The sequence below is a fragment of the Nuphar pumila genome, chromosome 16 (assembly GCF_984573655.1).
Source record: "Nuphar pumila chromosome 16, dmNupPumi1.hap1.1, whole genome shotgun sequence".
NCBI classification, from domain to species: Eukaryota; Viridiplantae; Streptophyta; class Magnoliopsida; order Nymphaeales; family Nymphaeaceae; genus Nuphar; species Nuphar pumila.
Window position 1 is genome coordinate 73074626 of NC_143264.1, and position 21074 is coordinate 73095699.

At 37.0% G+C, this 21074-nt stretch overlaps 1 protein-coding gene across 1 annotated transcript in view; it reads left to right on the forward strand.

Moving 5' to 3' along the window:
* Window positions 1-20200, forward strand: part of LOC149813563 (transcriptional elongation regulator MINIYO-like) — a 54683-nt gene extending 34483 nt beyond the window's left edge. The window contains exons 7-9 of the mRNA XM_089991978.1: window positions 16162-18534; window positions 19646-19852; window positions 19938-20200. Of these exons, the coding sequence (XP_089848104.1) occupies window positions 16162-18534; window positions 19646-19852; window positions 19938-20099 (2742 nt within the window). The 3' untranslated portion in view covers window positions 20100-20200. The remainder of the gene's footprint in view (window positions 1-16161; window positions 18535-19645; window positions 19853-19937) is intronic.
* The last annotated feature ends 874 nt before the right edge of the window (window positions 20201-21074 follow it).

The window sequence follows — 21074 nt, forward strand, 5'->3', positions numbered from 1 at the left end:
AATGAATGCAATGCAATTAGACATGCTCTATATCTAGGAGTTAGGGACTCATAGGAAACAAACCTATTTGGAGGATTGGAGATCCGACTGGATCTCCTTAAAGATGTTTCTTCAATGTCGGATCCTTGAGAGTATTTTTCTAAGGCACTTATCTGAGTTTGTTGACCACGCCTAACATATGTTTGGATTGGTCTATTATTCTCATCTATAGCATTATCAAGAGGAATTTCCTCTAGGTCATTCAAAGACTCATTAGAGATTTCCTCTTCTTGAGGAGTCTCATCTTCTTGAGATAGAAGATCAAATAAAAAAGTATATTCACTTTCGTCAATATCTTTAGTTTTCACAAAACCATTTTCATTTTCCAAAAATGTTACATCTTTGGATACATAGAGTTTGTTATTTTTCAAGTCAAAACATCTAAAACCCTTTTGATTTTCTCCATAACCCAAGAAAACGCATTCAATAGCTTTAGGAGATAATTTGTCCCGTTTATGAGTAAGGACAAAACATTTACATCCAAAAACTCTTAATCTATTGAAGTTTGGTGTTCTTTCAAATAGTTTTTCGTATGAAGATGTATTTTGTAAAGATGAAAATATCATTCTATTTATTAAATAAGTTGAGGTTAAGGCCGCTTCGGCCCAAAAATTCTTTGGAATTTCTTTGGAAATAAGGAGTGTCCTAGTGGTTTCCATGATATGTCTATGCTTTCTTTCGGCCAAGCCGTTTTGTTGGGGAGTCCTAGGACACGATCTTTGATGACAAATCCCATTTACTTCTAAATAGTTTTGAAATTCATTTGATAAATATTCTCCACCCGAATCGGATCTAAGAGTAGAGATATTACTTGAAAATTGATTTTTAACTATCATATGAAATTTTTTGAAAAACTCAAAGACTTCGGATTTTAAATTGAGAAAGTAGATCCATACATACCTAGTGTAGTCATCGATGAAAGTGACATAATAGGAGTACCCTCCTTTAGACATGACGGGGGAAGGACCCCAAACATCCGAATGGACTAACTCAAAAGGTCTTTTGGATACAAAAGTTCGGTTTGGAAAAGGAGTAGATTTCATTTTGCCAAAAATACAATTCTTGCAAACAAAATGTTTCTCATTACAAAATTTCTTTCCAAATGGAAAGGAGTACATTTTTGAGAAACTTGGATGTCCAAGTCTTTGATGCCAAATATCAATATTTTTATCTTGGACATGGTTACAAAAAGAGTTAATGGGGAGTTTCAGGTTGCTCATGTAATAGAGATCTCCCCTTCTATGGCCTTGCCCAATCAGCTTCCCGGACCGAAGATCCTGTATAGAGCAATCCTTAGTTGAGAAGGAGATTTTACATCCATGATCGCATATTTGAGCAACAGAGTGGAGATTTAAATTAAGTTGAGGTACAACTCTCACGTTTGGCACAAAGAAGTCTTTTGAAAAGTTTAAGGTTCCAAAACTTTTAACTTGTAAAGATGTACCATCGGCAGTTGAAACATAGGAGTTTTTAAAGTTATTACATAAATCGGAAAGCTCATTTTCAAGGGGGGTCATATGAAAGGAAGCTCCAGAGTCAAGGATCCAAGACGACATACCTGGAGGAGAGGAGGAAGCTACGGCGGCACCCGAAGTTGATGGAATCTTGAGTAGAGTTTGTAGTGCCTCCGATAGTTGAGCAAGAGAAAATGAGTCCGTTCCTTTGATTGCTTCCTCTTTCTTTTGAGTAGCTTCTTCAACGGAAGCAACTTTATTTTTTGGTGCTTCATTCAACTTAGGGCAATTAGGTCTTATATGATCCGGTTCTTGACAATGATGGCAAATGGCTTTTCTATAGTTGCCATTATAGTTATTTTGCCTTCCAAAATATGGAGGTTTGTAGGTTTTCATATGGTTGCCGGGTTTTGATACGGCCAAGACGTCATTTCCTCCTTTAATCATGCCAAGACGGGTTTCTTCTTGGCATATTTCGGCTATGGCATCTTCCAAGGGAAGAGGCTTTGATCTATGTAGGAGGGAGGATCTAACTTGTTCATATTCGGGCCTAAGCCCATGTAAAAATTGGAAAAAGTGTTCTTTTTCCATTTGTTCTCTCCTTAATTCCACATCTATACTAGAAACCCATTTTGGTTCTAGTAAGGATAGCTCATCCCATAGAGGGCCAAGAGTGCTAAAGTAGTCCCTAACACTCATTTCTCCTTGCTTGATAGTCCGGATTTTTTCTTGAAGAAAGAATTGACGAGCAAGGTCTTTTTGTGTAAACATACCTTTCATGAAGAACCATGCTTCATTTGCCATCCTAAATTTGGCAATGTTGGCGCAAATCTTGAGCTCCACATTATTCATGAACCAAGCAAGAATCTTGGCATGCTTACTCTCCCAATCTTCTATTTTAGATTGGTGTTCAATGGCCTTCATGCGGGCATCTCCTTCAAGAGCTTTTTCTTGATCGCCTTCCATCTTAGTTAGTTGGAGTTGTGGTTCCGGAATGGTGCCCATAACGTATCCCCAAAGCTTTTTCCCTTTGAGGTTGTTTTCCATGGCGGCAGCCCACATCATGTAGTTGGAACCATTGAGCTTGAAGGAGAGATCAATCTTTTGTTCTCCTTCCATAATAACCACTCACAAGAGAATACCAAGGAGAGAGAAACAAAAAACAAATATAGCTACACCACTAGCTATATTAAAAAGAAGAGCATACACAAGGCTCTGATACCATGTAATGAAATATGCGGAAAAGCAAAGAGTGCACTAAGCACTTACAACATCTACTAATGAACAAACAAAGAAGGGCTAATACCCAAACTCATAAGAGACAACACAACATAAAAATATAAATGCCTCTTATTGAAAGAGAGAGAGCTCTCAAGAGTGAGAAATACAAGAGGGGTTCACCCCTATTTATACACAAGAGGAGAGGGAGAGGGCCAAGAGGCCTTAAAAGGAGAGCCACCTAGGGGGCTCCCCATGTAGTCGTTGGGAGCCCCCAACGGTCACAAATGTGACCGTTGGGGGCCCCATCGACTACATGGTGGGGCCCCTTTTGTGTGAGCAAAAAACAAAAAATAAAAAATAGTTTTTACAAAAAATAAAGAGAAAAATAAAATAAGAAAAACAAGTACCCCTATCGGGTACTTGTGAAATGACAAAAATACCCCTATCGGGTATTATATATATATAAATATATATATATATGAATTACATATATTTTAACAGCGTGCCGACCAACTTTCTTGAAGATTTCTCATTTTGTGGATGCACAAAGGCATTGGTGCTTCAAAGGGCTTTGCAAATTGTTCCAAGTATTTATTCCTCCTCTCTACTCTATTCTTTTGCCTTATATTTTTTGGTTTCATGGCCGACAAAGAAGTGATGGTAGTTCCAATCAAATTTGATGGAAAGAACTATAATCTATGGGCTACCACCTTTAAATGAATTGTTATTGGTAAAGGTTTGTGTGAGTAGGTTGATGGTTCCACAATTGAACCTCAACTTACTCTCACAAAATCCATAAAAGAGAAAGATGGAACCATTAAAGAAGAAGTGCTCAAAGAAGATGAAAAAGAAAAGGCTCTTGTAAGTTATAAGAAAGCCTTGAAAGAATGTGAAATGGCCCATGCCAAGGTACTTTCCTTATTTATGGGAAGTATGAATGAAGATACGTAAGACTATTTTGGAATTTGAAAGAGCTAATGGAGCATGACTCTTTATTAAAAAAATGTATACTCAATGTGATATTGCCTTTAGATGGAAGCTTCAAGATAAAATACACACTTGTAAGCAAGGCGAAAAGAGTGCTAGAGAGTATTTTGGCTCTCTAAAGAAATTTTGGAGTCAAATAGCCAAATTGGAGACCATTTGGGAAACTCCCAATGATGCTTAAAAGAGAAAGAAACAAATAAATAATGAGCAATTTTTTCAATTTATGAGAGGATTGAGACTCGAGTTTGAGCAAATGAGAAGTAACATTCATAGTAGACAAGATGAGCTTCCTCTTATTCAAGGGGTTTTAGCTCAAGTGTGCATGGAAGAGGCTAGATTAGATCTCAAAATGAATCAAAAGAAGTCAAAGACAATATATTGGCCATTTCAAAACCGGGAGCCAACACCCATACATACAAACCACCACACTTTTATAAGAACAATAACTATGGGAAGAATCGTGTGTACCAGAGTTGCTAGTCGAGGAAGCGTGAGTGGGAAGCGATACAGGAAGCGAGTCACTTTCAAAATTTTAGGAAGCGAGAAGCATGGGATGGCGTAGAAATGAACCAAGAGTCGTCTCGAAATCGACCTAGGAAGCGAATCGAAAGCGAGGGGAAGCGAAAAAAGAGAAAAAAATATAATAATACAAAAAAAGAAGGGGAAAGCACGCTTCCCATTTTTTGGGTGTACTTCCGAAACGCGCTTCGGGGAAGCACACTTCCCCACTACTAAGGGCTCTTCCGGTAACCTTGGTGTGTACGAGGAAAAAGGAGATGGAAAGAAGAGGGGAGTTATTGTTTGTTATAATTGTGGGAAACCATGATATATTAAACCATATTGTCCAGAATTTAATAACAAAGATGAAAGAAAGGTTGTTTTGGTTGGTCCTTCATAAGTTGATCAATAATCTTCAAGTAAATCAATTTTAAATGTTTCTTTCTCAACTTGTGGAAGCCTTGCAATTTCTTCTCAAAGGGCAATCCATGACTGGTGTCGTTGTCTCCACCTCTTCCCTTCCAGGTATGCCTCCTTGGCTCTTAGACTCGAGTGCCTCTTTTTGTATGACTTATGATGGATCTATTATTTCTAATTATAGTAACTCTACTAATAAAAGAAATGTTTTTACTTCCGATGGAACCTCTCTTGATATTAATGAAATCTAAAATTTTGAAAAATCTTCCAGTTTTAGTATTCGAAAAATAAGGATTGTTCCAAAACTGAATTTAAACTTTTTGTTTATCAAATCACTGATCATAGATGCAGAGTCTTCTTCACTTCTAACCAATGCTTAATACAGGATCTACAGTCCGAGAAGCAGATTGGGGAAGGGCATAGAGAAGGAGACTTGTATTACATGGATCAGTTGAAAATTCTCATAAAGACTTTTTGCCTTAATGTTAAAAAATCAGATAAAGTTTTGTGGCATCAATGACTAGGGCATCCTAGTATGTATAAATTATCTAATGTTCCTCATCTGAGGACCTTTTCTAATGAACAAATTCCGTGTATTGATTGTATCCTTATAAAATAAAATCAATTTCTTATCAAGAGAGATCTTTTTATGCTTCTAAACCACTTGAATCAGTTCATTATGATGTTTGGGGTCCTGCCTCTATTGCCTCCAAGGGAGGATATACTTATTATGTCATTTCTGTAGATGACTTCTCTCGCTTTACTTGGATATATTTTCTCAAACATAAACATGAAATATTTGAGAATTTTAAAATTTTTCGTAAGTTAGTGACAAATCTCTTGAAGACCAATATATCTATCTTTTGTTTTGACTCATGGGGTGAATATATGACTAATGACTTTCAGAAATATCTAAGAAAAAAAGGAATACTTCATCAAAGGCCATGTGCTAATACACCATAGCATAATGGTTTAGGCGAAAGAAAGCATTAACACGTAATAGAAACCACTAGAACTCTACTCATATCTAAGAGCGTTCAAAAATAATTTTTGGGTTAAGGCAACTCTTACTGCAATATATTTTATATATAGGTTGCCCTCCAAAATTCAAAATCTTTCTCCATATGAAAAGATTTATGAAGTCTCTCCTGATTATCTTAGACTAAAGGTCTTTGTGTGTAGATGTTTTGTGCTTACCCATAAAAATGATAAACTATCTCCTATAGCTATTCCATGTGTGTTTTTAGGATACAGAGAAAGTTAAAAGGGATTTAGGTGTTATGATCTTAAAAATAATAAACTATATATTTATAGGAATGTCATATTTTTAGAACAAGAAAATGGATTTGATACTATCACACCAAAAGATGAGAATGAATACAATTTTTTTAGAAATTGGCTAAGAAAATAATGCCACACAAAATGATGACATCGATAAGACAATTTGCAATAAATCCCAATCTGACACTCAGTATAATGAATCCCAAAATCATTCAACAGTCATTCAATATCAAAGAAGAAAGGATAATGAAAGTGCTTTCAAAAATATTCAAACATAGAAGAAAAAAAAATCTCAACCATTAGGCACTCAACGAGGACATATAGAGCTCGAGATAAGTTTGTTCCATATGAATCATTTGAGCCTCATTATAGGGCTTGTTTAGCAAAAAAATTTCATATTTTGAACCTTCTTGAAATTGACTAGCTATATACATAGTGTGCCTTATATCAGGTCTAGTAATTGACAAGTAAGAAAAAACCCCAATAAGTTGTCAATTGTAAAGAAATGGAATCCACAACCAAACTTCAAATGCTTCTTTTTGGCCTACATAGTGTAAGGTACTTAAAATGATTCCTATAATAAAAATAACCCTTCTGACCCATTTTGTTTTGATCTCTACCTTGGAGAAGGTAGATGGTACAACCTCGAGTGATTCTGTTCTGATTTTTAGGAGCGAGGCATCCCCAGTGGTCTCCACTCACTCGTAGGTCTACGAAGGCCGAGGTTATTTATGTGTCCTAGGTGATAGATCTCCAACTACTGTAGTAGTGCAGGATGCATCCTACTTTCTGTTTTTCCTTAGCGGTGATTCTCCCAGTCACGGACTGCCCGCTTTGGGTTCACTACAGTCACCCGAGATTAAAACATCTGAGAATAATACACTCCCGGAATACTTCAGCTGTTTGCGATGGTTTTCCCCCACGTACCAGGGTGGATGGTTAATTATCAAAATAAAGACCCTTTTTAATCACAGTTTAAAATGAAAATATGCCCTAATTATGCAAACAATTTTGTTTTGTATTGTCTTACTTTTCCGTAAAAATGCTTCATCTGAATTGACTAAATATGTTTAATATTCTGAATTATCGGAATTGGTATAGACTTACGAGACTGTTAGAAGTCTGACCCTTTAATGGGTTTTTGTTCAGGTACAGGTCAGTAAATGCAGCGGAGCAAGAGCAACATTGAGGAACTAGTACTCTTTGGAGGATCGAGGGACCATCTTGGGACTTTTGTTTATAATATTTTGTATTCTCAAGTTTTGAACTATCTGTATATTTTGTCAAAAATGATGTAAATAATATTTTGGTTTTCACTCTGATAATAGCTGTCTTATTTCACCAAAACCAGACTCAATATTAAATTATTTTTTGCTGCCAATATTTAAAAAGAAGGAAATTTTTCAAAATTTTCAATAAAATTTCGGGTTTTAAATTTCGGGCCGTCAAAGTTACTATAAACATATATGTATGTATTGTGAAAGTGTCTTAAAAAAGACACTATGATCAAGACACAATGTTCTTGATGGAAAACAAGTGCACAATAAGAACACTTGTGCACAAAGGTACAACCCACAATATCTCACAAATGCACTAAGGCATAAAAATGAATGGAAAACTTTATTAGATCACACATAGGCTTTGACCCAAAGCCCTTAAGAAAATACAAAGGAGAGGAGCTCTATTTATAGAGCATTAAAGAGCCTTTAGTGGGCCTTAGAGGGGCTCCACATGTAGTCGTTGGACCCCTCCAACGGTCACAAATGTGACCATTGGAGGGGACCAACGACTATATGTGCCCCCCCCCCCCTCACAAGGTACACAAAGTACATATATTAAAAGAAAAAAAAAAGAAAAGCAATACAAATAAAAATGTACAAAATATAAGAATAAGGGTGATATACAAGATTGCACAAACTATCGTGGTATAAAACTCATGAGTCATACTATGAAACTTTGGGAGAGGGTGATTGAGTCTAGGTTGAGGAAGGTTGTCATGATATCGGAGAATCAATTTGGTTTTATGCCTGGAAGATCAACTATGGAAGCTATACATCTTCTTAGACAACTTATTGAAAGATATAGAGAGAGGAACAAAGATTTGCATATGGTTTTTATTGATTTAGAGAAGGCATACGATAGAGTACCTAGGGACGTTCTCTGGTGGACAATGATGAAGAAAGGTGTTTCTCTCAAGTACATTAGTATAATTAAAGATATGTATGAAGGAGTAGTAACCAATGTCCGAACTTGTGGAGGGGTGACAACCAATTTTCCGATAACGGTTGGGTTACATCAAGGATCTGCTTTAAGCCCTTTCCTATTTGCGATAGTGATGGATGAGCTTACGAGATCAATTCAAGAAAATGTACCGTGGTGTATGTTGTTTGCTGATGATATTGTTTTGATTGATGAGTCTAGAGCTGAGGTTAATGCTAAGTTAGAATTATGGAGACAAACATTGGAAGCTAGAGGTTTTAAGTTGAGTAAGAGTAAGACTGAATATATGGAATGTTGGTTTAGTAAGCAACGAAGTAGTGATGGGAGTGTAGTGAAGCTTGGTGAGCAAGAAATACCGGTGAATGATTATTTCAAATATTTGGGATCCATCATTCAAAAGTATGGAGAAATTGATGGAGATGTAAATCATAGGATAAAGGTTGGGTGGATGAAATGGAAAAGTGCAACTGGAGTGCTGTGCGATCGTAGAATGCCATTGCGGTTGAAGGGAAAGTTTTATAGGACAACTATTAGACCCACTTTACTATATGGTACGGAATGTTGGGCTGCCAAGAGACATCATATTCAAAAAATGAGTGTAGCTGAGATGCGGATGCTTAGATGGATGTGTGGAAATACAATAAAAGATAAGATTCGGAACGAGGAGATACGTAAGAAGGTAGGTGTTGCACCCATTGAAAATAAGATGCGAGAGAATCGTTTACGGTGGTTTGGACATATTCGGCGAAGGCCTAAGGATGCTCCAGTTAGAAGGTTGGAGAAATGAGAAAATATATTAGTTAAAAGAGGTCGGGGTAGGCCTAGGAAGACTTGGATGGAGATGATAGGAAAGGATATGAATGCTTTGAACCTCACCGAGGACATGGCATTGGATAAAAATGATTGGAGGAAAAGGATTCATGTGGAAGACCCAAAATGAATTTCTTTTTTTGGTTCATATCGCTGACCCCAATTGTTTTGGGATGAAGGCGTAGTTGTTGTTGTTGTTGTAAACATATTCAAAAGATGAATATGCGTAAAAAGAGGAAAAAATTAAAATACCCCTACGACTGATATATATTTATATATTTAGATAGCTACATGTACATATATGTGAAATATATATGTATATGTATCGCTCTTTATATATATAAAATATATATAGGCATTACAATGATAATGGATTATAATTTAACACCCCCCCTCAAACTTAGGGCATGATGATCGAAAGTTTGCCAAGAAGGAAGTTGAACCGCAGAGAACACAATGCTTTGGTGAAGAAATCTGCCAACTGATATTCTGAAGTTACATACGGAAGATCTATGACTTCTTTGAGCTATGCTTCTCGAACATAGTGACAATCCATCTGAATGTATTTAGTCCGCTCATGAAATGTGTGATTTTTGGCAATATAAATTGCACTCTTGTTATCACTACATTGATCCTCATGTCTTCTAATAGCTGATGAATCCATATAATTTCCATGGTAGTAGTTGCCATGACTCGATATTCAGCTTCAATAGAGGATAAAGACACTTTTTGCTGTTTCTTGCATCTCCATGAGATCATCGAGTCTCCTAAAAACACAAAAAAACCAGTAGTGGAGTGATGGCTATTTGGGTCACCTCCCCAGTCAGAGTCAGTATAAGCAATCAATTTCAATTCAGAAGAAGAGGATAAGAATACTCCCTTATTTAGTGTACCCTTTATGTATCTGATGATTCGCAAAATGACACTCATGTGAACCGATGTTGGTGCATGTTCAAATTGGCTTGCAGTATGAACTGCATGAGAAATATCTGGTCTAATAATACTCTGATACATCAATGATCCCACAAGCTGTCTGTAGGGAGTATGATCTGAGAGTGGAATGTCATCATCAATTTTCATTTTGGCTCCTACTATAGCAAGAGTTTCACACACTTTATTATCAGTAATACCTGACCTGTCAAGAATCTTAGAGGCAAACTTAGTTTGAGATAAAAAATACCCTCTATGAGAGTATGCCACTTCAATACCCAAAAAATAGGTTAGAAATCCCAAATTAGACATTTCAAATCTATCCTTTAAAATTGATTTTATGCTTTTAACTCCTTTAGTATCACTTTCAGATATTAGCATATCATCCACATACAAAAGCAGAATGACTATCCCTGCATTGGTTTTTATAACAAACAAAACAGTATCAGTGAAACAGGATGAGAAACCATTTTCTAACATTACAGAATTAAATCTATTATACCAAGCCTTGGGGGCTTGTTTTAAACCATACATTGCTTTTCGAAGATGAAACATTTTTCCTTTAGGAGTCTCCATTCCTGGCGGGGCATCCATATATACTTCTTCATTTAGATCACCATTTAAAAAGGCGTTTTTAACTTTCATTTGATAGATGTTTCATTTGTTAATTGAGGCAACAGTAACGAGGCATCTGACAGTGACCATTCGGGCCACAGGGGCAAATGTTTCTTCATAGTCAATCCCGTATTCTTGACTATATTCCTTTGCAACTAGCCGAACTTTATATCTCTCAAGAGATTTGTCGCTCTTAGTTTTTATCTTAAATACCCATCTACACTCTATTGTTTTCTTACCCTTGGAAAGATCTTGAAATTCCCAAGTCTTCGTCCTCTTGAGAGCAGTAAACTCACATTCCATCGTTTTTAACCATTCATCATCCTTTTTTGCTTCTTCGAAGTTTTTGGGTTATACATAGGGGTGAACGGCGCTAAGACAAACTCTATGTTTAGGTGTAAAAGAATCATATGAGATGAACCTAGAAGACACCTTTCTATTTCTCTCGGTTCTTCGTAGGTTTTCTTCATTTATTAAAGTGGAGCCACTAGGTTCACTATATTTTTCAATTGCACTGTTAAAACTGTTTTTGTCTCTATGAGTATATGTTATAGGATCTCTCAATGCTCCTTCATCACTGTGTTGGTAGGTTGTGTTGGTAGGTAGATGGATGGAGGGAAATATTTTCCTCATCTTTATTATCATTATCATCATCATCATTATTAGTGAGCTCATCATCACTATCATCATCTTTTGCTAACAACTCAAATAAAAAAGGAATAATCCATATTTTCTTTATAAGATTCACTTTTCTCAAAACTATTAACATTTTTCAGAAAACTCACATTTCTGAAAACATATAACTTATCATTCTTAATATCATAACATCAAAACCCTTTTTGGGTTTCAGAATATCCAAGAAAACACATGCAATGACTTTTGGTGAAAGCTTATCGTTCTTGTCAGTAAGAACAAAACATTTGCAACCGAAAATTCTCATTCGACTATAATCAGGTTCTTTGGTATACAACATTTCGAAAGGCGAGATTTTGTTCAAATTTTTAGATAGTAGTCGATTTATAAGATAGACAAATGTTAAGGCAACTTCGGCCCAAAAACCTTTTGGGATGTTTTGAGAAATAAGAAGGGTTCAAGTTGTCTCTATTATATGTCTATGCTTTCTTTCGGCTAATCCATTTTGCTGAGGAGTTTTCGGACAACATCTTTGATGAAGAATACCATGACTTTCAAGATAAATTTTGAATTCACTTGAAAGATTCTCCCACAGAGTTGGTTTTGAAAATTTTTAGGTTTCCATTAAATTGATTTTTAATCATCATATGATAGGCTTTGAAAGTCGAAAATACTTCATATTTGTGCTTAAGAAAAAATATGCAACAATATCTTGTGTAGCCGTCAACAAAAATTACATAATACGCAAAACCCCCTTTTGATATAACTGGTGCCGGGCCCCATACATCCGAATAAAAAATTTCAAAAGGTCTTGTTGTAAACATAGATCTTTGACAAAAAGGTATTTTTTCATTTTTTCAAGAATACAATTGTTACAAGTGAAATCACTTTTACATAGGTGTTTAACAAAAGGTAAGTAGGAAATTTTTACAACATTTGGGTGTCCAAGTTTCTTGTGCCATACATTAATATCTTTTTGTTGGACAACATTACAAAAATGGTTCTTTGGAATTTGAAGGGAATCGACATAGTATAGATCTCCCTTCCTAGAGCCTTCCCCAATCAACCTCTCGGACCGACGATCCTGTATCCAACATTTGTTAGATGAAAATTTTATATCACACCCATGATCCGAGAGTTGAGAAACCGAAAGCAAGTTTAAGTTTAATTTTGGGATAAAAAACCTTGTTTTTCAAAATTTCCAATTCCTTTTACTTCAAGAGATGTTCCATCCGCGGTTGAAACAAAGGATGGTGAGAGATTGTTTGAGTATTCAGAAAAGGTATTAATACTTGGGGACATATGAAATGAAGCACCCGAATCTAAAAGCCAAGAGGTCTTACCGGGAGGTGAAGATGTTGACATGGCGGCTCCGAAAATTGCCCTTTTGAGAAGAGGTTGAAGTGCATCCACAATTTGTTGTAATGAGAGAACTCCATTTGAAGATGACGAGCACTCTTTTGAGGTTGGGATGTGGTAGCCATAGCTAACAACTTTTTTCACTTTGGACAAATTGGCTTGATGTGCTCCGGTTCCTTACAAAAGTGGCACACAAGCTTGCTATAATCTCTCTTTCTGCCTTGACCACTTATACCTTGGCTTTGATTCTTGAAACGGGGAGGCTTGTAGGTTCTTAAGTTGTTCCCCGGTCTTGAGACGACATTAACACCTTCACTTTCTTCATGGTTGGAAGATGTTGCTAGAACACTTTGGTTATTTTTGCTTATACCTATACGAGTCTCTTTCTCACTTAGTTTTGTAATTACATCTTCAAGAGAGGAGGAAGTGAAAGAGGATAGAAGGGAGGATCGAATTTGCTCGAATTCGGGCCTAAGCCCATTCAAAAAGTTAAAAAAACGATTATCTTCTAATTGTTTATGCCTAAGTTCAATAGCCTCTCCACTCTATTTGGGCTCAAGCATAGCAAACTCATCCCAAATAGTGGATCATTCCGCGAAATACTCTCTAATAGTCATTTCGTTTTGTTGAAGGGTCAAGGCTCTTTTTTGAGGATAATACTTATGAGACAAATTTCTTAAAGTGTACATCTTTTCAAGGTATTCCCACGCTTTGAAAGGCTTTCTTGAACTTGATGATGTTGGCATTAATCCTTGTCTCAACGGATGAGAAAATCCATGATAGGATTTTGAAATTCCTCATCTCCCATTCTTCATGTCTCTTACTATAGTCTTCAAGAGCCTTGGCTCTTTCTTCTCCTTCAAGGATCTTTATTTTCCCTTATTCCATCAATGTGATTTTAGGCTCCGGTTTCGGAATCGAGCCTTGGACATAGCTCTAAAGCCTTTTTCCTTTAATATGGGTCTCCATGTTTCCGGCCCAAATGTGATAATTGGAGCCATTAAGTTTAAAACCAAGAGAGAAATGGAAATCTTTTTCACCCATTAGAGAGGAGAAAAGAGAGAAAGATATACGTACCAGAAAAGAATTTTAGATCTTTCTTGATAAAAGAGGCTTCTAAAATATTGGGTGAAGAGAAGAGTCCACACTAATCACCAAAATTTTGAGGGCATGTTTTTTGAGGCACTCGAAAAAGGTGAGGAACCATATGATCTTCTTTCTTCAACCTTGCTCTGATACCATGTGAAAGTGTCTTCAAAAAGACACTATGATCAAGACAAGATGTTCTTGATGGGAAACAAGTGCACAATAAGAACACTTGTGCACAAAGGCACAACCCACAATATCTCACAAATGCACTAAGGTATAAAAATGATTGAAAAACTTTATTAGATCATACACAGGATTTGACCCAAAGCCCTTAAGAAAAAACAAAGAAGAGGGACTCTATTTATAGAGCATTAAAGAGCCTTTTGTGCGCCTTGGAGGGGCTCCACATGTAGTCGTTGGATCCCCTCCAACGGTCACAAATGTGACCGTTGGAGGGGCCCAACGACTATATGTGGGCCCCCCAAGGTACACAAAGTACATATATTAAAATAAAAAAAATAAAAATAAAAATGTACAAACATATTCAAAAGATGAATATGCGTAAAAAGAGAAAAAGACTAAAATACCCCTATGGCTGATATATATTTATATATATTTAGATAGATACATGTACATATATATATGAAATATATATGTATATGTATCTTTCTTTATATATATAAAATATATATAGGCATTACAATGATAATGGATTACAATTTAACATGTATATGTTTACATACATATTTTTGTACATTTCTATACATTTGTAGTTCAGGGTATTTCTGTCTTTTTACATGTATATAAAAAATATGTATTTCTATATATATATATTTATTTTATTTATTCCTAGTATTGTACATGTTCCCAGCCATCATGGGCATTTTGGGAACTAAGTAGGAGCCGCTGGACCCTACCCAATGGCTCTCTATTCGCCTTGTTGTGTATACAAAGGGGTCTGCCCCCTCTCTCATTTTATGTATGATTCATGGGTTGTTCCCTAATAAAGATCATATTTTTTGTGTTTTTAGCCCGTAAGAGGCTTGTGCTTGTATTTTCCTTGTGTTGACTCCCATAAGTGGTCATCCTCTCAAAGTGTACTCTAGCCCATAAGTGGCTCTCCAAAGCATAACATCAGCTTGTGATACTGTCTTCTACTGATGAATGCATACTTGAACAGACATCAGTTGACCAGGTGTTCTATCTGGTCTAGGATGCTGAAACAGAAAGTGGTAGACCTTTTAATGGAATAGAAGAAATCATGCTATTCTTATTAGCATAATGTTTCATGTATACATCTTATGATATGTAGTCACCACTATCAGAAAAAATGGAAGTACAGACAAAAGCATAAAGATGCAAAACAGCAAAAGACGGACAATCCTCAACTTATACACATGGTGACACAAACTTTTTCAGAGAAAATAGCTAGTTGTATCTTTTCATTCTTTTTTTTGAATCATAAGTTGATTCTTGTAAACTATGTAACAGGGACACGACACTTAGGGTGCCATGTCGACACGGGTACTGGTACTTGGACACAGAAAATGTCGTATCCTATATTATATTATATTATATATTTTCAATATATAATATATATTTTAGATATATAACATATATTTTTAGTATATATTTTAGATATATGATATATATTTTAGATATATAATATATATTTTTTAGTATATATTTAGCCATGTTCCTGTAACCACATTTTTGGAATTACCCGCACCCGTACCCCGGTGACCTAGCTTGTGAACAATCTTTAGCTCCCAAATTGGTTTAGTGACAAAAGAACTGGTAAATGGATTCTTTGACATTTTTTGCCTTATCAAATTTTAGAGGATCTCATGAATAAAATGAAATAACTTTATTTCCTTTGATTTGGTTTTGCATCATATGTTTGAAGCATGGTTGCCAATCGAGGAAGCGGGAGCGGGAAGCGATGCGGGAAGTGGAAGCGGGAAGCATGTCACTTTCAAAATTTTAGGAAGCGGGAAGCGTGGGGCGATTTAAAAGCGAATCAAGAATCGTCTCGGAAGCGACCTAGGAAGCGAACCGAAAGCGAGGGGGAAGCGAAAAAAAAAGTAAAATAAAAATAAAATACAAAAAAAGAAAAAGAAAAAGAAAAAGGGGGGAAGCGTGCTTCCCATTCTAAAAAAAAACAGTGCTTCCCAGTGCGTTTCGGAAGCGTGACGTTTCACGCTTCCGAAACGCGCTTCGGGGAAGCGCGCTTCCCCACTAGGCTAGGTGCTTCCGGCAACTCTGGTTTGAAGCACCTCACATAACATATGAACAATATGATTAAGATGAAATTAGCATGTATATAATCTGTGTAGACGTGAATATAACACAGTAGGACATTATTTGGTCCTTTTTGAAAATTGAAAATTTAGCTAATTTAATTCTATCAAATCGTTTTTTTCCTTTTTGTTTGTTTTGAGAGGGAGAATCTTAAAATAGCATGCACTTTTCAATTCATCAGTATGTACTTCCCTTAACCGAACTTTACTGTGTTTCAAATTATGTGTTGATCCTGGTAATTTCTGTACAAATTTCCTGTTAATCAAGTTGAGGTTGTTTTTTCCATTTATTGCTGTGCCATTTACAGGTACTGGCTGAATCCAGCAAGTCAAATTGTGAGCATTTTATTAGGAATGGTGTTTTTAGTAATGCTATGCGGCATCTGTATGCATCGCCCAGTTCTCTAGAGCAGTGGTTGAAATTTGGTCATGAATCTGCTGTACTTATTTCTGCTATGCTGGTTGAACTGCTTCGCCTGTGGAAGGTCTGTATTTGTCATGGATACTGCATATCCTATTTTGCAGATTTTTTCCCTGCAATGTGCTTATGGTTGAGCCCACCTGCCATCGACAAACTCATTGGAAGTAAGGTGTTCTGTGAGTTTACTTCTGTTGCAAGGGACACCTACATCGTCCTTGAAGCCCTATGTAGACGACTCCCATATCTTCACACAGAGCTGCAAGAAAAGCAAGGAAGAAGCTATAACAGTGAAAATGTGCTGACTTGGTCATGGGGTCATGTAATTCCAATGGTTGACTTTACATTAAAATGGATGTCCTTGAAGGATAATCCTTATTTCTCTTTCATTGTGGGTGTGAGACAATGCCAAGAAGGGATTGACCTTGTCATCCAAGACTCATTCAGAAGCAATTTGATCTCTGTTCTTGCTTCTATCTTACACATGCTTTGCAGTTTATTTGAGAGGATAAGACCAGAGGACTGCATTGGTCATTCTCATAGATATCATATTCTTATGTCCAGGTTGTCAAAAGTTGCTTCTAAGGTTGTCCACCAGATTATTGAAAATGGGCTGCTCAATGTTTCCAACTTGGATGCAGATGTTGAAATTTCTTCCACTAGTGGACATTCATTTCTGGAGAACATTTGCTACTGGAGAATTCATGGTGACTATGAGACTTCAATATCCAGTTCATGCTTCCTTGATGGACTAATCCAACTGGTAATTTTGCTCCGTAAATCCTTACGGATGATTAAACAGGATGATTCCACTGCATCTAGTCCACAAACGTGTTTTCCTATGGAGGATAATCAAATGAAGGATGCTATTGCTAAAGTTTCTCAAAGTGGATTTGAAGATATACTTGTTACGTTTACGAACTTTATAGCCTCAGAATGGTGTCATGTGCAGTCAATCGAGATGTTTTACAGAGGTGGTCCAGCTCCAGGTCTTGGATTTGGTTGGGGTTCTTATGGTGGTGGGTTTTGGTCAACAAAAGTTTTGCTATCTCAAATAGATGCAAAAGTGGTGGTCAACTTGCTTGAGTTGCACCCTATCGGACTTGAGAACAAGGATGAACAGGAAGCAAATCTGTATGCTGGATCTGTAAAATATCTAGCACAGAAGAAGGTGAATGCTGCACTTGGTGTGTGCCTAATTTTAGGTCCAGGAGATGCATTTGTTATAGAGAAAGTCTTTAAGATACTGTTTAATGTTCGTGTCATGAAATATCTCAGTTCCTGTATTCGTCACTTTCTCCTTTCTAGTAATTTGTTCGAGCCATTTGGTTTTATATTCACTGAAGAGGATTGCCATTGCTTTAGTGAGGTTTTGGCTGCTCACTTCCCTAAGAGGTGGCTAAACAGGAAGAAAAAATCTGTCAAAATTCAGCTGGAAACAGAAAATCAGGGTAGATATAAAAAGTTCAACGTTTTGGATTCAGTAAATGAGGAAGTTGTAGAGACTGAAGAGAGAAAATATGAATGTCATGATTCATTGGTAATAGAATGGGCACACCAGAGACTACCGCTTCCCACACATTGGTTCCTCAGTCCATTATCAACCTTTGGTGGAAATCAATTGGTTTCCAAGTCATCTGCAGAATATAGTCAACTGGACTGTACATCTTATGATGGGGATATTCCTCTCGTTGTCAAAAGTGGACTTTTTTTCCTCCTAGGTCTAGAGGCTATGTCCTCTTTACAATCTAATAGTCAATGCTCACCGGTTTTAAGCATTCCATTGGTTTGGAAACTGCATTCTCTTTCTATGGTTTTTCTTGTTATAAATGATGTCATATTAGATGAACAGACAAGAGCTATTTTTGTAACATTACAAAAATTGTATGGGCAGAAGCTGGACCAAGAAAGGTCTAAGGGTGTCAATAACATCTCTAATGAAATTGAGAATTCATCAGGTCATTCAGAAAAGTTTGATGATTATCAGGTGCCAAAAGCGAACAGCTTGGAAACTCTCAACTTCCAAAGGGATATTCATACCAATTACTCTAAGTTTGTTGAAACTCTTGTTGAGCAATTTGCTTCGGTATCCTATGGTGACATGGCTTATGGTCATCAAATAGCAATATATCTACACCGATCTGTTGACGTTCCAGTTAGACTTGCAACATGGAATGCATTATCTGATGCTCATGTGATGGAACTCTTGCCAACAATCGAGAACTGCTTTTCCAAGGTTGAAGGATATCTTTATCCAGTGGAGGTAGTGATACTTCGAACTGATCATATCATATTTTAATTAGAATACTGTTAATATCTTTTAGATCTTTTCTAGATATGCACACAGACTGACACATCATAAAATCCATTGATGCTTTTGTGAGTTTATCCTTCATTTGAAGAACATGCATCATGATAGCACTCATATCTTCATGGATTCACATATTGACATGGCATTACCCTAAATATAGCATTAACTGCACTTGGTTGGCTGTTTTCCATGCTCTCTCTTTGAAGTATGATTCATGTTTGTGTTGCATGCCTATCTTTTTGTATGTTCAAGTACAAGAGAATTGTGCACTATAAGTAATAGCACGTGCTTACATAAAGGCTGAGGTGAACCTGTGGGCATTGAGTTTCATACTATTTGTTTGATGAGCATTGAGTTTCCTACTATTGCTCTGTCAAAGATGACAGTTGTGATGAATTCTGTCTGATGGTTGGTGGATGCCTTTTCAATAACCCCTCTATTTTATCTCTCTTGGTTCATTAGAAGAAAGTTGCTTCTTGTACTTCAGAAAGGAAAAACTGACAATGCAAGGAATGTGTTTTTTTGACAACCGGGGAAAACCACTTCACTCACTCATAAGCTCATTGGTGAAAAAACTCCATGTTCTCTGTGCCATCAAGTACACCCAACTTCAGCCTTGCGGCAAGGGGTGCACACCTGTAGGTTTCAAACTCATGATGTCCCGTCAGCTTGGTGACATTCATTGAATTGCCCCTACCTGAATACATTTTGGGGGCTTGACTTTGTTGGCTTCCCCAGTTGTGCAGCATTCAGGAAAAAACTTATGATTCTGCAACATGAACCATCACTGTTCCTGTGCGCCAACACTTTGCTACCCATCCTATGTGTTAGCCATTTACCAGTCATTAATTTACTTGTACATCTATAATTTTACCAATCCACAAGCTTAAGGCAGCTCAGTATCTTAGTGGTGGCATGCGTTTGTTGTGTTATTCTTGATACAGTTCTACAACGTGTCCCTGTTACTGGACTGTCATTTCATTAAAAAATATTTGGTTGAACACTTGCACAAATGGCAGTGTACCTGGCATGGGTTTCTAACGTGCATTGCTGGCTTGTTCAGGATAATGAAGAGCTTTTGGAGGCCTATGCCAAGTCATGGATTTCCGGGTGCCTGGACAGGGCAGCTGCCAGAGCATCTGTCTGTTTCACTATAGCAATGCACCACCTCTCATCCTTGTTTTTCCTCAACACTAAGGTACCTTCAAGCCTGAGGAACAAATTGGTGAAGTCCCTTTTGCGTGACTATTCTCGCAAGCAAGATCGTGCGGTATGTATGTTAACTAGTGTAGAATGATGTCCTCTTTTTTTTGGCATTTCAAAAGTTTCTCTGATTTTGCTGGTCCTTGGTCCAGGGGATACTATTGAGATTGGTCAGATATGAACATACATCATCCATAGAAGCAGGTGAGATGGATAGGAGGTTTGAAATGCTAACAAAATCATGTCAATCGGATTCATCTTTGCTGGCTTTGGTTGAGAAGCTCAAATTGTCGTGTTCCTTGTCAACAGATTAGGCCAAGTTTTTGAAGTTTGATTTTGTGAATTATTGTAAATAAGATCTGTTACAACTCGCTGGAAAAAAAGGTCTGTACTTTCAAGGATATTTACCTAATGTTTATATGTCCTATGGCTTTGAGGTTCTGTCCTTGCAGCAGAAGACATTAGGGGAAGCGCATCCCACGAGACATCTAGAATCTCTCTCTCTCACGCACCCATCTGTGCATGCTTATTTAATGCAAAAGTCAACCATGTTCATAGATTCGTGGAATCACAATATTGGCCAACTGGTCGTTTGTATCTTTTATATACTTTGCAGATCCTGCATATTATTTCACTGTTCACACACGTGTTTGAAAGGAAAGTGTGGAAAGTTAAAAACCTTTTGGACTGCACTTCAACTTGCAGCCAACATCTAACCAACTGAAGAGCTGAGCAGCACCAGTTGATTTGCATACATAAAGCTAATATCTACCATTTCTATCATGGAAAGTGAGGCCTTTTTAGTCTAAAACCGTTTGGACCGCACAACTTGCTGCCAACGTTTAAATCTATTGTAGTGCTCTGCAGCACCAGTTAATTTGCATGTATGCTGCTAATGTCACCCAATCCAACATGAAATGCTGAGCAAAATGTTATTAGGGTTGGCCCGAACCCGACTTGAGTAATACATGAGATAGGAGTGCATTTGGATTTTTTTTAGATATCCGCTTGACCCAAGTATTTTGTATGTATATGTACATATATGTTTTTTGACTCTTCGATATGGGGTAGGGTTACTGCTTCTATTTCATTTACCTGACAAGACCTGAATCCCGCTGCTTGTTATTTGAGTGGGTTTGGGCGCATCTTTGATGGGTTGAATACCTAGCCCACTGACAGCCCTGTGCCAATGCCATCCCATAGGTTTGCAATTGCATGCCCAATTATATGTCAAAAAAACATGAGGTCTCTCCTTCAGATACTGTTAAACGGGAACCTTGCAGGAATCA